The sequence below is a fragment of the Chinchilla lanigera genome, unplaced genomic scaffold, assembly GCF_000276665.1.
Source record: "Chinchilla lanigera isolate Chin_1 unplaced genomic scaffold, ChiLan1.0 scaffold00011, whole genome shotgun sequence".
NCBI lineage: Eukaryota > Metazoa > Chordata > Mammalia > Rodentia > Chinchillidae > Chinchilla > Chinchilla lanigera.
Window position 1 is genome coordinate 10,356,044 of NW_004955412.1, and position 15,372 is coordinate 10,371,415.

The 15,372-nt window shown below is 42.7% G+C and overlaps 1 protein-coding gene across 1 annotated transcript in view; it reads left to right on the plus strand.

The window, feature by feature from the left end:
* The window catches only part of Acat1 (acetyl-CoA acetyltransferase 1), a 19,719-nt gene extending 5,956 nt beyond the window's left edge, over nucleotides 1-13,763 (plus strand). The window contains exons 2-12 of the mRNA XM_005378034.2: nucleotides 3,069-3,116; nucleotides 4,123-4,240; nucleotides 4,501-4,596; nucleotides 4,823-4,923; nucleotides 8,314-8,457; nucleotides 8,952-9,102; nucleotides 9,465-9,560; nucleotides 11,036-11,149; nucleotides 11,486-11,550; nucleotides 12,903-13,060; nucleotides 13,448-13,763. Coding sequence (XP_005378091.1) covers nucleotides 3,069-3,116; nucleotides 4,123-4,240; nucleotides 4,501-4,596; nucleotides 4,823-4,923; nucleotides 8,314-8,457; nucleotides 8,952-9,102; nucleotides 9,465-9,560; nucleotides 11,036-11,149; nucleotides 11,486-11,550; nucleotides 12,903-13,060; nucleotides 13,448-13,568 — 1,212 coding nt within the window. The 3' untranslated portion in view covers nucleotides 13,569-13,763. The remainder of the gene's footprint in view (nucleotides 1-3,068; nucleotides 3,117-4,122; nucleotides 4,241-4,500; nucleotides 4,597-4,822; nucleotides 4,924-8,313; nucleotides 8,458-8,951; nucleotides 9,103-9,464; nucleotides 9,561-11,035; nucleotides 11,150-11,485; nucleotides 11,551-12,902; nucleotides 13,061-13,447) is intronic.
* The last annotated feature ends 1,609 nt before the right edge of the window (nucleotides 13,764-15,372 follow it).

The window sequence follows — 15,372 nt, forward strand, 5'->3', positions numbered from 1 at the left end:
GGGCGCAGGCGTCCGGTCGCTCTCGGCTCACCAGCGCTGGCTACCGCGGGTGCAGGGCGGCCGCGCCTCCCGGAGCCCTCTGAGCAGGGGGCCGCCGGGAGGCGCGCTTCCTGTGTGGGACCCTCTAGGGTACAGATAACGTGCAGCGGGGCCAGCGCCCGCGTGGCCCGGGAAGGGCGTGCTGCCTTCGCCCCTCGACCCTCGGACGTTCCTCCGCTGAGCAGGCGCGCAGGGCCTGGCTGCTTGAGCGCACTGTGCCTGCTGCCCGCGGCCGCTGATGCGCAGATGTCACGCAGAGCTCAGGGGAGTGAAAACCCCAAACCTTGTAAGCTAATGACAACAGGGGAGGGGGAGGCTCCGTGCCTGCCTCGGATCCCTAGCACTGGGGGGTGTGGGCAGTAGATAGACAGGTAGCAGATAAGTTTTATTTTTAGGGTCTGAACAAACATGGGTTACTCTTACAGCAGTAAGTAACATCTATTTTGTTTTCTGTCTTTTTGAGACAGGGTCTCGCTATGCACTTCAGGCGGGCCTTGAGCTCGCTTTGTAGCCCAGGCTGGCGTTGAACCCCCAATGATCCTCGTGCCGCCACCTCCCGAGTGCTGGGATTACAGGCGTGCGCTGCTGCCACGCCCAGCTTACACTTATTTTGTTAACATGAAATTGATACATAATGCACGTGGAACTCCTGCCTGAAGGATTTCAATGGAACTCCAGGAACTTGAGACCATATTGTTAAGGGAAGAAAATCAGACACACAAATTAAAATATTGCATGGTTTCTCTTATATGAGAAATCTAAAATATAAAGAAAGAGTAAAATGGAAGAGAGAAGCTAGGAAACAAGAAGTTTTGGGAAATGCGGAAAAGAACGGGGGGGGGGGTAGGTCGGGGTGGGTAAAAGGGTCAAAAATGATCAAGATATGTTGTATCAGTTCCCCAAAAGGAACATAACTAGTATGTACTGCAGACATACACTAATAAGATAAAATAAATCACTGACTAGCACCAAGAAATCTTTCTCCCCTGGCCAGGTGTGGTGTGGCACATGCCTAGAATCCCAGGACCCGGGAGGCTGAGGCAGGAGGATGGCCAGGAGTTGGAGGCCAGCCTAAACTACATAGTGAGACTGTCTCAGAAAACCAAAAAAATTTAGTAATAATAATAAAATTATTAAAAAGAAAAAAAGAAATCGGGGATATACATCAGTGGTATGACGCCTGCGTGGCAAGCGCAAATTCCTGAGTTAGATTCCCAGTACCCCCCTGCCAAGTCTTTCTGAACCTAGGGAATATCTTGTTTATTACAGCATTCTTATAGTTCTTAATAAATCCTATTTAAGGAATATATACAGGTAATTTTAACATTTCTCCCCTAGAAGATCATAATACTGAGTATAAGGCCTATATTTTACATATCACAAAAATTACTATAGTGCCTTAAGGTAAGAGATCTCAAAATGTTGTTAAGCAAGTGAAGGGTCATATAACTGCATACATGTTCGTCGCTTCTCTGTGACCCAGCAAAGTGTGAAGGCCTTTATGGAGTACAGCTCACACTGAATACTTGTAGGTGACATTTTAAAATCAAATCAAGCCAGGCCTAATCTAAGCCAATAATCTCAGTGCTCTGGAGGCTGGAGGGTCCTCAGCAGGAGGGTTGTCATGAGTTCAAGGCCAGCCTGAACTACACAGTGAGACCCTGCCTCAAACAAAAGTCAAGGCTAAGCTATTTTTTATGGCAAGTCTGTTTACATGAAAGTTTCCACATAAACATGACTTATTCCACATTATCAGCACTGAAAGAATTACCTTAAACTCTGTTCTTACTAGGAAAGCATGTTCTGTAAGTATTCATTTGTGTATATCGGTTCTCATCCAAGTACTGTATTTTTAAACATGTTTTTTCATCCAGACACTTTCTAAAAGCGAGTTTGGGGAGGTTCTTTGTAGTTGTTGTGGCCATCCCTGTTCAGAACTTGAACTTGTCAAATCTACTTTCCTTTGTCTCTTCTGTATTAAAAACTGAAAGTTTTAATTATTTCGTTTATTGAGGACCAAGTATGTTTAATCTGTGAAAAGGTAAAGTCTTGGGTCCTTTGGACATTTAGATATCGAGGCTTGTTTGCTGTTTTGCGAGATCCGATTCCCAGTGTAACTTGCAGCTATCAGTAAGATTAGGTTCTAAACAGAAGCTGTAGTTTTTTTAATGCCCTCACAGGGTAAAATGTTTTATTCTTTGTTCTTTGCCCTGTAAATAATTCAGTTTCAGATCACGTAGGTCTCTGAACTATGCCCTGCATGTTTAGAATTTCTCTTGCTGGCGCTGGTTTCTAAGAACGGTGTGGAAAGAACTGAGGTATTTGGTGCTGACGTGGACCCTAGGACCTTGCACAGGCGAGGTGTGCGCTGTCCTGCCGAGCTGCACCTCCAGCCCCTCTTCCCTTTCTTCATAAATAATATTTTAAAAAATTTCAGAGAGTCTCACTGTGTAGTTCAGGTGGGCCTCAGACTCACTCAGGCTGGCCTCAAACTCAACACGCACCTTTGTTAGTGTTGAACTCACGGTCTTCCCATCTCAGGTTCCCGAGTGCTAGGACGGTAAACCTGTGCCACCATGCCTGGATCAAAATCTATGTATGTATAAATACTTCTTGTGATATACTAAGATTAAGTAATTGTGAATTACATTTAACTCAAGATGGTGATTTAGAAAGCTGGCACTTAAAAGAAGTTTTAAGGTGATAAACTCATCAGAGGTTTAGACATACACTTCCAATAAATACTTAATCAGAGTAGTATTAATTACAAAGTAGCCGTTTTTCTGATTTATAAAAGTGATATATGTAGACTGTAGAAAACTTGGAAATAAAAGCACAGGATGGGCCTGGCAGTGTGGCTCAGTGGTAGAGCACTTGCCTAGCATGCACAAGACTTGGGCTTGATCCCCAGCATCGCACCCGATCCCCAAAAAAGGACAGAGGCAGAAATCAACCACTAATTCCATCACTGAGAAGTATAAAATTGTGTACACGAAATTTTTTACAATATAACAATATTTATATTATAGGAAATAAGACACGTGGAACGAAATTATGGATCAAAACCTACTTTGAATGTAAGTATAAATTTAAGTTGCACTTTAAAATCTGAAGCATTTAAGGAAAATGTAGTCAATAAAAATGCACACGTTTCTGACTGGAGTTTAGGGGCTGGCGATGTAGCTCAGTAGTAGAACATTTACCCAGCAGGTGTGAGGGCCTGGATTTCATCCCCAGGAACGAACACACACACACACACACACACACACACACACACACACACACACACACACACATTCTCTGACTTGTTTATTTGAAGGTCGGCACCGGATTGTGCAGTGGTTAGGAACAGCTAAGTGAATGTTAAACTCCTAGATTATCACAAAAAGTTTCTGCTCCTGCGTAATTCCTGCTGCTTCTCCATAGCTTCCTACAAAACAACTTTCCTTTCAGTCAGTGTTCTTTCTTTACTCAGGGAAGGTCACTGTCCTCTGTGGCAAATGCAGAGGCCACATGGAAGATTCTAGAACAGAGGGCCTGGTAGATAAGCATGGCTCTCATCCCATCAGCTGGCTAGTGTTCTACAAGGCTCCCAAAATGAGTAATCCCTCTGTGTAATTATCTAGCAGCTTAATAAGAGTTCGTGGAAGATAGGTGTGAGGAGAGAACTGGCACAGTGGACGTTCACGGCATTTGAGAGCTTTTCTCTCCTGAGTTCCCCTCAGTTAGGGAGCTTCTTGTTAAGTTGCTTATTACGCAGTTAACAAGGGTAAAGTGACTTTCTTAAAAATTGTTTTTACTGAGCAGTAGAATTGAAACTTTAAAGTACTGGCCTCAAAACTCCTGTGGAGAACTGGGATGGAGCTTCATGTTTGGCTTATAGTTCCTTTTTCTAGGTTTTATTAAGGCTTCAGTCATAAAGTGCTAGCACTGAAGTAATAATGTTTTCAGCTGATCAAACGTTTTTATCTTTGGTAAGTACTCCTTCGTAGAAATAGCCTCTTTCTTATGCCACATGTATTTAATGAAAGATAAGCTGCATGAATTACCTGTAGTGACTGTCACCATCTTCTGTCCGGCCAGGACGTGGTCATAGTTAGTGCCACGAGAACACCCATCGGATCCTTTCTGGGCAGCCTTTCCTCACTGCCAGCCACTCAGCTCGGTTCCATTGCCATTCGGGGTGCCATTGAAAAGGCAGGTCAGTAGGGACTTTGCTTTTGGGCTCGGCGGGCAGAGTGACTCGGTGGGACACCTATTCATTGTGTGCGTACTGTATACATAACCCAGAAATGACATGATGCCTGTGCATTCCTCTGTAAAAGTCTTTGCACTGTAGAGTTAGGAACGAAACACAAACTGACAAAAACCATTCCAGCTGTGCAATACCCTATGTAACAGGTAACTGCTGACTGTCACATTGAGTAAAACATGGAAATGCTTTTTTGGTGCTTTTAAAAGGGATCCCAAAGGAAGAAGTGAAGGAGGCCTACATGGGGAACGTTCTACAAGGAGGGGCAGGGCAGGCCCCTACGAGGCAAGCCATCTTGGGTGCAGGTACCAGGAATACATTTTTGTTTTTATACCTAAAATGTTAAAAATGACAAGATGGAGGTCATTTGAGTTTAAATAAAATGTTAAGTGCGTAGTATAACTGTCATAGATACTGGCAGAAAAAATCTTGAAGATTATAGTAACATGCTGTATTCTACTTTAATTTTACAGTTGTGTTTGAAAAGTGAGTATCTCTGTTGTTGAAAAGCGTGACGTATGTTGGTTTTAGGTTTACCTACTTCTACTCCGTGCACCACTGTGAACAAAGTGTGTGCTTCGGGAATGAAAGCCATCATGATGGCCTCCCAAAGTCTCATGTGTGGACATCAGGTAAGAACATCGTCTTTTTATCTATTAATTGAAATAACATTCAGTTTTAAAAGACATTAAAAATTGTGCACGTACATGCTGTAAAAATGAGATTCTTACAGGTTGCTGTGTTGTCTCAAACAGTCAGAATGACCTGGATTTGCAGTTCCAGTGGAATAGAGGTCAGAATGCTAGGAAAAGTGTCTTCCAGCTGAGGCATTTTAAAAAATTATTTTTTGTTGCTGGTTTTTCTCTGGTACCGGGAATCGAACTCACGACCTTGGGCTTGCCAGGCAGGCACTGTGCCGCTGAGCTAAATCCCCAGCCCCCCAGCTGAGGCATTTTAGTCTGGGAATGCGCCTTTACTTAAGTCCTACTCTGAGATTCGGTGTTTTAAAAGAAAAAACCTATAAATTTGGAATTTGCCAGAATAACTTTTTTTTTTTTTTGAGATAGATTCTCACTTTCTAGTTCTGGCTGGCTTTGAACTCACAGGGATCCTCCTCCTCCCTCAGCCTCCCAAGTGCTGGGATTACAGACATGTACCACCATCCCCAGCTAAGGGCTTCTGTCAGAAAGGAGCATAAGTGCTGACTCAGAATCAGCTCATTGACACAGCCCAGATCCTACAGTGCCCACAGTCAGTTCAGTTCGCAGGCTTTCCATGGGCCTTGTTAATCTAGATCTTACTGTTATCTCACACGTGGCCTTGTAACACTCCCAGGGTAAAACTCAGTTGCGAGGTGTCTAAAAATTCAAATGGTATAGAAGACGTACAGTGCCCTTTTAGAGCAGAGAAGTGTGGGGCAAACTGGCCGTATGTGCCACTTGATGTCTTAGAATTCTTAGCACACAGGGATGGCATTCTATTTGAACGAATACGTACACAGTAGGGTATTTATAGATCCTTATGGAATGAGCATCTGTGTTGTCTCCACTGCTTCAGTTTTCCATGCTGCTGCATTTTAAACACTTGCACACACACTCTCACACACTCTTCGGCTCTACTGGTAACAGTGAAGTGCAGTGGTTATAAGGAGAAAGTTTAGAGCTAATTCAAATCCTACTTTTGCCCCCTTTTACCAGAGTATCTATTATATAACACTCATTAGCAATAGAGCAGCACCTATTAAAAATTCAGTTATGTCCAAGTCTTTTTTGGAAAAACTCCTAAAAGCATTGTTGAGAGGATTTTAAAACGTTGAGATTTTACAGTTACTTTCCAAAAAAGTTCTACCAGTTATACCTGCAAAAGCTGTGTGAGCCAGTGTGACTATCATCACTGAGATCAGGTGTTACCAAGTCTTCATGAGAAGAAAGCCTTTTCGATACACGGTGCTGCAAAAACCCGCTTTCCAGAACATTAAAACCAGACCCACACTGCTCACCAAGCACTAAATCTGCCCATAGAATAGGTACAACTCTTAAAGACATCTGTGTAGGCAAAGACTTTGGTGAACAAAATCTCAGCTGCACAGGACCTGGCACCAAGAATCAACAACTGGAATCTCATCTTATTAAAAAGGTTTTTGCACAGCCCCCCCAAAAAAAATCACCAAGCGAAGACATTACCCATTGTGTGGGAAAAATTTTTGCAAGCTGTTCCTCAGACAACAGACTACTGTTTAGAATATATTGATTAATATATTAAGATTAATATAACTAAAACCAGACACCCTGCCCCCCCACCAGTTTTAAAGACCGAATCCGAAAGTGGGCATCTGAGAGAATAGACACATCTCAGATGAAGTAGAAATGCCAAATGTATGAAAAAAATGCTCACCATCACTGGTCATTCGAGAGATGCAAATTTAAAACATGCTGAGATTCCATCTCACTCTAGAAAGAATGGATATTTTTAAGAAGTCAACATAATAAATGCTGGCAGGGGGGAAAAGGAACCCTTTTCCACTGCTGGTGGGAGTGTAGGCTGGTGCAACCACTGTGGAGATTCCTCAAGTAACTAAAACTGGTGGTGGTTCCATTTGACCCTTTGTAGCTGTCTTCCTGAAAGAGAGAAAAGCATCATACCACAGTGTGATGTACGCGCACCCAAGTTTACAGTGGCACAGTCCGTAAGCACCAAATCTTGGAACCAGCCCCAATGCACATCAACTGATGAATAAAGATTTTTTTTAATACAGTGGAGTCCTACTCTGCCACAAAGATAAGCTTGAAACCTTTCTAGCTCAATGGACGCACCTTGAGATTGCGCTCTTAAGTGAAATAAACCGCACACAAATGTTTATACACCAGACTGTTTCTCTGGTGTGAGAAGATGAATGTGTAAACGAGGACCAAAACATGGAACAGATATTGGGAAATGGGAAGAAAATGTCCCAGTGAGAAGGGGAACAAGGGAGCAGGGAGAGAGAAAGGAAGGCACAGAAGGAAAAAGCAGCAACAGAGCTTCTGCAAAGCTTACCCAGTAGGAGGATTTGCCACATAACCGTACCCACCATATAGTGGGGTTTTTTTTTTGGTACCAGGAATGAAACTCATGACCTCAGGCTTGCCAGGCAAGTGCGTAAGCTGCTGAGCTACACCCCCGGCCCACACCATACGGTGTTATGGTATTCATAGAAGCATTATACAGTAATTGGGAAACACAAAGGGAAACTGTTCCAAGAAAAACGTATAGAAATAAGTAGTCAGGGAAGCCCTAGCGGTTGTTTTATTTTGTGTCATAAGTGGTTGCTCTGGCTAGTTTTTTGGGGCAGGAACTGGGCATTGACCTGGGGCCTCATGCATGCTAGGCAAGTGCTGTACCACTCAGCTACAAACGAGCCCTAAAATGTAGGCATTTTACATTTGGTGGATTGGTCAACCAGTGTAGAGGTAGTTAGGTATAAGTGAGATGGTATCTTTGTATAGCTTCAACTAGTTCTGTATGACCTGAGGGGGAGGCAGCAGACTGACTAGGGAGACGGCAGACTGTAAAGGGTTTTTTATACTAACCTGAGTTCTTGAAAGTGTGCCATGAGACGAATTCTAGCCAGACTGGCTCAGGTGAGTCCTGTACAGATGTCACCTTAGTGGAAGACAAAGGCCGCGTGTCAGAAGATAAGTGAACATTACTACAGCTGTCTGGGGAAGTTTAAATCAAGGAAGCAGAAGGGTTAGTTCCATGAGCTGAGATGCCTTATAATCTTTTAGAAGATACTTAGTTTTAGCAGTGTCACTAGTATGAAGGGTTAGAATTTCAGATGATCTTACATAAAAATTTTCAGATATTGTTCGATTTCAATTTTAGTTTTCATTTCGTATTTTAATTTTTCATCCGGGTCAACTGGTAGAGGGGATTTGGTAAAAAACACAGGAAATCCACGTCAGGGACGCCTTTGTTGCTCGCCGTGCAGACCGTGTACGTTGGGCTTGCGACTCTGACTTGCTTGTGTGTGCCGTGAGCAGGACGTGATGGTGGCAGGCGGCATGGAGAGCATGTCCAACGTTCCCTATGTAATGAACCGAGGCGCAACACCGTACGGTGGGGTCAAGCTTGAAGACCTGATAGTAAAAGATGGACTAACTGACGTCTACAATAAAATTCACATGGTAAATACTGGCTTTCAGCAGGGAATGCCATCAGGTATAGACTTGATTTACTTTGGAAACTGAATTGAGGCATGGGTTCTATAAATGTTGATTTTAGCCATTCATGCTGGTAAAATATTTTATGCCCATTGCATCAGTATGGCTCAATTGCTAAACCGCCCCGCATTTTTTTTTCCTTCCTCTTTCTGAGACAGGGTCTCACTATATAATTCAGGCTGGCCTTGAACTCACTACAAAGCCTAGGCTGGCCTGAAACTCTTGGTGCTCCTCCTGCCTCAGCCTCCCGCGTGCTGGGATTACAGGCGTGCAGCACCATGCCTGGCTACCCCACACTTTTATAACGAATTTTCTGGCTTCTAAAATAGCAACTTCTGGGATAATTCAAGTATTTAAAAATGAAGCATACGTAAACAGTCTTTTAGAAAACTAAATTTAACTGCTAACCATCAATTCAAAAGTTGTGCAGAGTTTTAAAATAATTTCCAATTCATCAGGGTAACTGTGCGGAGAACACTGCAAAGAAGATGAACATCGCAAGAGATGAACAGGATACTTACGCTATTAGCTCTTACACCAGGAGCAAAGCAGCATGGGAAGCTGGAAAATTTCAAAATGAAGTTATTCCTGTCACAATTACAGTAAAAGGTAGAGAGATGATGTTCCAAAGTAATTCTTCTTTTGCCTTTTAAAGTTTTTCTAATGTTGGCCTAACATCTACCCCTGGGGTCAATACAGTGGGGTACGGGATCCTACAAGGGGGCTGAGCGAAAAGACAGTGGCCTGTGGGCCTGAAGATACAAATCTCCTTAAGCTGCTTAGTAAAGCGGTCTATAGAACACTAACATAATAGAGATTACACCCGGCCACTCCCGGCGAGCATTTACTCAGGGCAGTCTGAGGCACGCAGGGACAGGAGGAGGGACACACACTACCAGGCATCTTACATAACAGCTTCTTGATGACTATTTTCTCTTGAATGGTGCTTACTTAAAATATTTTTGTTCTAGGGAAACCAGATGTAGTGGTAAAAGAAGATGAAGAATACAAGCGTGTTGATTTTAGTAAAGTTCCAAAGCTGAAGACAGTTTTCCAAAAAGAAAATGGTTAGTAGCAAAATAAAAGAAAAAAATCAAATTATATACTGCATTGATTCTGGGAATTGCCTAAGGACTTTACTCCAGAGGCATGTAGATGTTAAACATTTTAAGTAGATCAAACTCAGTTAATAAAAGTTTTAATCCAAAGTATATTTAAATTTGCCTAACAATTTGTATTTTTAACATATAAACTGCAAGGGAGAGACGTGTATAATTTTTCTCACGTGCTGTTCATCTTAAAAGCTTAAGTGTAAATTCCCCAAGGACTAAGCTGATAGCCGGTTCATCTCTAATGCTTGCTTGGCATGTAGTGGACTCTCAGCAAGTAACTGTTCATTGTTGGGACCAATGAGATGTCAGTGTTTTAAATCTTTTGTGTGTGTATGTGTGTGGGCCAGGGATCAAACCAGCCTCACACTTAGTAGCTAAGTGTTCTACCACTGAGTTACACCCTCAGGTCAGTTCTTTAAAGTTGTCTGTATACAGCTGTGATAACCTGAAATTGTTTCCAGCTTTCGTAACTGACCTCAATTCCACGTATAGGCATACGTCTTTGTTTTTCAAAACATCACATAATGTTACACAAGGATGAATTTTAAATAATGTCACTAGCTGTGTATTCTGAGGTAGGTTCATTGACACTTTTAGAACATCTTCCTTGGGCTGGGGATGTAGCTCAGAGGTACAGCTTTTGCCTACTGAGCACAAAGCCCTGGGTTTAATTTCTAGTACAAAAAACAAAGTCAAACAAAAAAAAATACAGCTTTGCTAGGCCTGGGGACACGTCTGCATCTGCAATCCCAGCATCTGGAAGGCTGAGGCAAGAAGACTGCAAATTAGAGGCCAGCTTCAACTACACAGCTGAGATTGTATCTCAACAAAACCAAAAACAATGAAACCCTAAACCCTTCTCTGTCTCTAGCTTTATCATTTACATACTACAGAATTCTCTTGTTTAAATGGGTTTTTAGGGGCTGGGGATTTATTAGCTCAGTGGCACAGCGCCTGCCTGGCAAGCACAAGGTTGTGAGTTTAATTCCCGGTACCAGGAACTCCCCCCTCCACGGCCCCCCAAAAAAGGGTTTTTAAGTATTCACTGACATTTAAATTACATGATTCTAGCGAAGAAATACCTGATTTTGACACTGATTTGGAAAATATATAGTAAGTATCTGCGCTATTCCGCATAAGCCAATAGTTAGATGCTGGGAAGGAAAGTATGAACCAGTCCTTCCTTGTCTTTGAAGAGTTGCTGACCAGCATTTAGCCAGGGCCATCATGCATGTTTCTGAGTTAGCGCTGAGAAAACCACTACTAACACTAACGCAGGGCACTCTTACATTGTGTGTGTTTCCTGAGGGTGGGAATAACGTTTTCAGAGATTCAGTGACTCAGACATGTACTGGGTGGTGGGTTAGAACCAAGCCAAAGGAGCTCGGCGCGAAGCTGCGTTCCGACTCCGCGCTGACTGCTGCTTTCAGGCACGGTAACAGCGGCCAACGCCAGCACGCTGAACGACGGGGCGGCCGCCGTGGTTCTGATGACTGCAGACGCAGCCAAGAGGCTCAACGCTAAGCCGCTGGCAAGAATAGCAGGTAGGTGCTCTGCTCTGGTTTAGTTTTAAACTTCTGTAGGCTCTTCCTGAAACTTTCCTTGCCGGTAATACAGATACGGAGCTGGCTATTTCTCCCGTAGGTTGTGCTTTGTGGTGGCATTGAACTGGTACGAATTTCAATTGAGGCAGAAACTCCTTTGACATTTTTGTTAATTTGCAGATAAAACAAAAACTATCTAAATCAATTTTTAAAAGTATGTAATCTACCAGAAATTACATGAAAAATATAAAAGGTTAGCTTGAGTTTTGCATGTGATACATGAAAGATAGAGCCTTCGATGCCTGTAAAAGATGGTAACAGTGTATTTCTTTACAGCATTTGCTGATGCGGCTGTGGACCCCATTGATTTTCCAGTCGCACCTGCCTATGCCGTACCTAAGGTACTGTACTCCGCTGTGCTAACTGCTGGTTTGCTGTTAACAAGGTCAGCTTTCATTTGCAAGAGCTTAGTGATAGCCTCAGTTTCCCTGAAAATAACAGAGCAACCCACAGATTGTATCTTCAGTAGAACAGATAAAAAAGTGACATAACTGAACGCCTTCTAAGTATGAAGCTGGGTCACACACTTGGATGGCATTTGTGATGGAGCAGTAAACACAAAGGGGAAGTTGGTGTGGCAAAGAAAAGGAAGCACGAGCAGTCCAGATCTAGAATTCAAAGCGAACAGTCATTTCCAAAAGAAAACGTCTCCAGCCGGAAAGGGAACCCGTGGCCACAAGTCAGAGAGCAAGAGTAAAATCAGGCACAGAAAACGCACAGACTGCAAACCGTCCGTGTTACCAGAGGGAGAAACAACCATGTCTCTGCAAGGAAGGGGTCACCAGGAAAGGGCTGAGGAGAGGCTCCAGCACGACTTCCCTCCCAAGAGCGGGCCTCATCCTCAGAATGCAGCTCTGAGAACAGCACCTAGAGAGGAAGGAATGTACAACTTTTTAAAGGGAATGTACCAGATTAGAAAGCATAGTTTTGTTTTTTAATAAAAAGGGGCCCTGGAAAATTTTTTATGAAAGTAACAGCATAAGAATAATCACTAACAGAAAAACACCTTCACACATAGCTGAACAGTTATCAAAATGTCATGTGACAGGACTTCACAATAGATATGTGCTCCAAACAACGGAGTCTGGCTGTGTAACCCAGGCTGGGCTCGAGCTCACAGCGATCCTCCTGCCTCAGCCTCCCACGTGCTGGTATTACAGGCGTGTCCCACCACGCCTGGTACTCTCGTAACTTTTTCAAAGCAGAATCTGCAGGAGGTACAAGGAAAAACCAACCACCTAACAGAGATGAATCAACTTAATTTTACAGATCAAGAATATAAAACCAAGCAACATATAATCATTTAGTTATGTCTCTATATATAACAGTTTATACTCAAATAGTATATACACCTTAAGTATTTGTGGAATGTTCAAAAACTGCAAATTTTCTCTTATCTCCTCAAAACAGACATAATGCAAATAAGATTCTTTGTAATGAAATAAAAAGATAAAAATGAGAAAGAGCCTTCAGAAACTACAGTGCCCCATTTTAAACAGTATCAGGGCCAGGAATCTAGCTCAGCATCACAGCACCTGCCTGGCAAACACAAGGTCCCGAGTTCGATTCCTGACACCAAAAAAATAAATAAACACAAAATCAAAGGGAAATACAACCATAATTACAGAATGTCAAGAAAATGAAAATAAATTATGATTGCTATTACTTGAACACCATCTCTTCAAAATTTTAGGTTCTTAAAGACGCAGGGCTGAAAAAAGAAGACATTGCAATGTGGGAAGTCAACGAAGCCTTTAGCCTGGTTGTACTAGCAAACATTAAAATGCTGGAGATTGATCCCCAGAAAGTGAATATTAATGGAGGAGCTGTTTCTCTGGGGCATCCGATCGGGTGGGTATACTATTATTTCTAGGGAAACGGCCACGTGTGTAGTTCTATTTAAATTTAGTTGATTCGTGACGGTTCCTGTTGCTAAGTTGTCCTTCCCACCCATCCTCGGTAAGGCGACCACCGTTTCTGCGAGTGCCCCACACCTGCTGCTTGAACCCAAGTGTTGGATTCTAAGGAAGAAGCATACTAAATAAACTGTGCTCAGGCTCCCAAAGGAGCTCTAACCCTTCCTGAAACAAAAGTTCTAAATTTAACAAATGTAGTAAACTCAGCTGTAAGTAGTAGCTAATTAAGTTTTTCCAAGAAGTTCATTTGCAAGAGGCATATTTTCTGGTTAGCAACCAATTCTGTTCTACGTGATGGAAACAAATGCTTTCTTAACCCTAGGATGTCTGGAGCCAGGATCGTGGTTCACCTGGCTCATGCCCTGAAGCAAGGAGAGTATGGTCTCGCCAGCATCTGCAACGGAGGCGGAGGAGCCTCTGCCTTGCTCGTCCAGAAGCTGTAGACAACCTCGGTGTGCCAGGAGACAGCCCTGCACAGCTCCTGGGACAGCTTACGTGCAAATGCTTTAATTTTTTATTATTTTCTATTTTAACTTTTAAAAATAAGAAAAATGATCACATCCCCAAACCTCTTGAGATTACATTTTTTCTTCTGCTTTAATTTTCTGGTACTGTCATTTAAAAGTTCGATACATTTCTATGGTGTGAACCTGTACTATGTGAAATGCTAGTATATAATTACTGTTGATTTACACAAGTAGCTGGAAGCTTCCATTTGAGAGAACAAATCACAGTTTTTCATATGAATGTTACTTGCAGGTAATTTACATTACTGGATTCTTCAAAGTGAGAGCTGGTTATTCTGGGCAAACTAGCAGTGCCGTTTAGTTTTAGTCAAGAGGCCACAGGCAAGCTTAGCATGGGGATGTGTGCTGGAAATCCTAGTACCCAGGAGGCTGAGGCAGGAGGGGTGAGAGTTGGGATCCTGACACAGCCTAGACCCCAGTGAGACCCTGTCTCAACGAAAAGAAAAGCTATAAACATCACATATACAGTAGTACTAGAAATATAAACCACATGCTGATGTCTAGAGTAGAGGCAACTTCTTACCTCAGCTTTCAGGACTCGGGGTATGGGAGATCAAAAGGAAAATCCTAGGATCTGGATGGTGACAGTAGCACAGAGAAGGAGAAAGAATGTGGGAATGGACAGGACGAACAGTTACAGTGAGGAGACTGCCGACTCCGGCAGGCTGCAGTGCCCGTGCTGAGGCAGGGTAGACTGCAACACGAGTCACTTGAATTGTACCTCATCTGGCAAAACGCCCCTGCAGGCACGGCCTAGTCACCAACCCCAAAGCAGGCGTGGCAAGGAAAAAATGCCACACTGAAGCCTCTGTAAACATCTGCACATTATCATTACAGGTACTCTGAAGAAACAAAAAGACCATTTATGGGGAGAAAAAGAACGTTTGGTCCTAAGATCCAAGGGAAGAATATTTTTAAAAAGATCTAATAATCACAATGAACTTTTGAGGCTCCTTATGTGCTAGCTAGTGCAGTGATACCTTGGTTCTTCACAAACGCTTTTGTCTGCAAATGATTTGGTTCCCAAACAAGCTTCTGGCAGAACTATCTGCAAGCTCTGCACCGGCACCCTGCGTGAACGTGTGTATGTATGGAACGTGGCTGGCCGCCTTGCCCAGAATTGTGGAACAAATTAAATTTATGAACTGAGGTATAACTTCACAGTTGGAGCCAATGCCTTAATCCTCAGTACAACTAGGCAGAAACCATTATTATTTCTCCCATATAGATAAGGAAAACGAAGCATGGAGTCGCTAAATAAATTCAAGGTCAAACAGCTGTTAAATAGCTGAGCTATGGTTCACACACAAGGTTTTCTAACTCTGAAGTTCAAACTCTTACGTTTTATTTTAAGTACCTTTCAATTCGCCCAGTGAATATCTGCCCTAACTTAGAAGAATTTATAACAGCACCAGGAAAAGCAGAATTAACACTGCATCCAAAGGTCAGTGATCTGGAAAATATGAAAGGGAGCCTGACAGTTCTGGGAAAAAAATGGAGAGAAGGGAGAAGAGACAAAGAACCAACTAAATGGTGTTTATTTTAATGGGATTCTGAAGCAGTAACAACATAACAAAATAAAATGTAGTAGGAAAAAAACCTACGGAAAGATGTATTTCCATCAGCAAAATCCACTAATGGAGAACCATACTAAGAATTCTGGAGAAAAACGTTAAAGATATTCTTCAGGGGGCTGGGGATTTAGCTCAGCGGCAAAGCG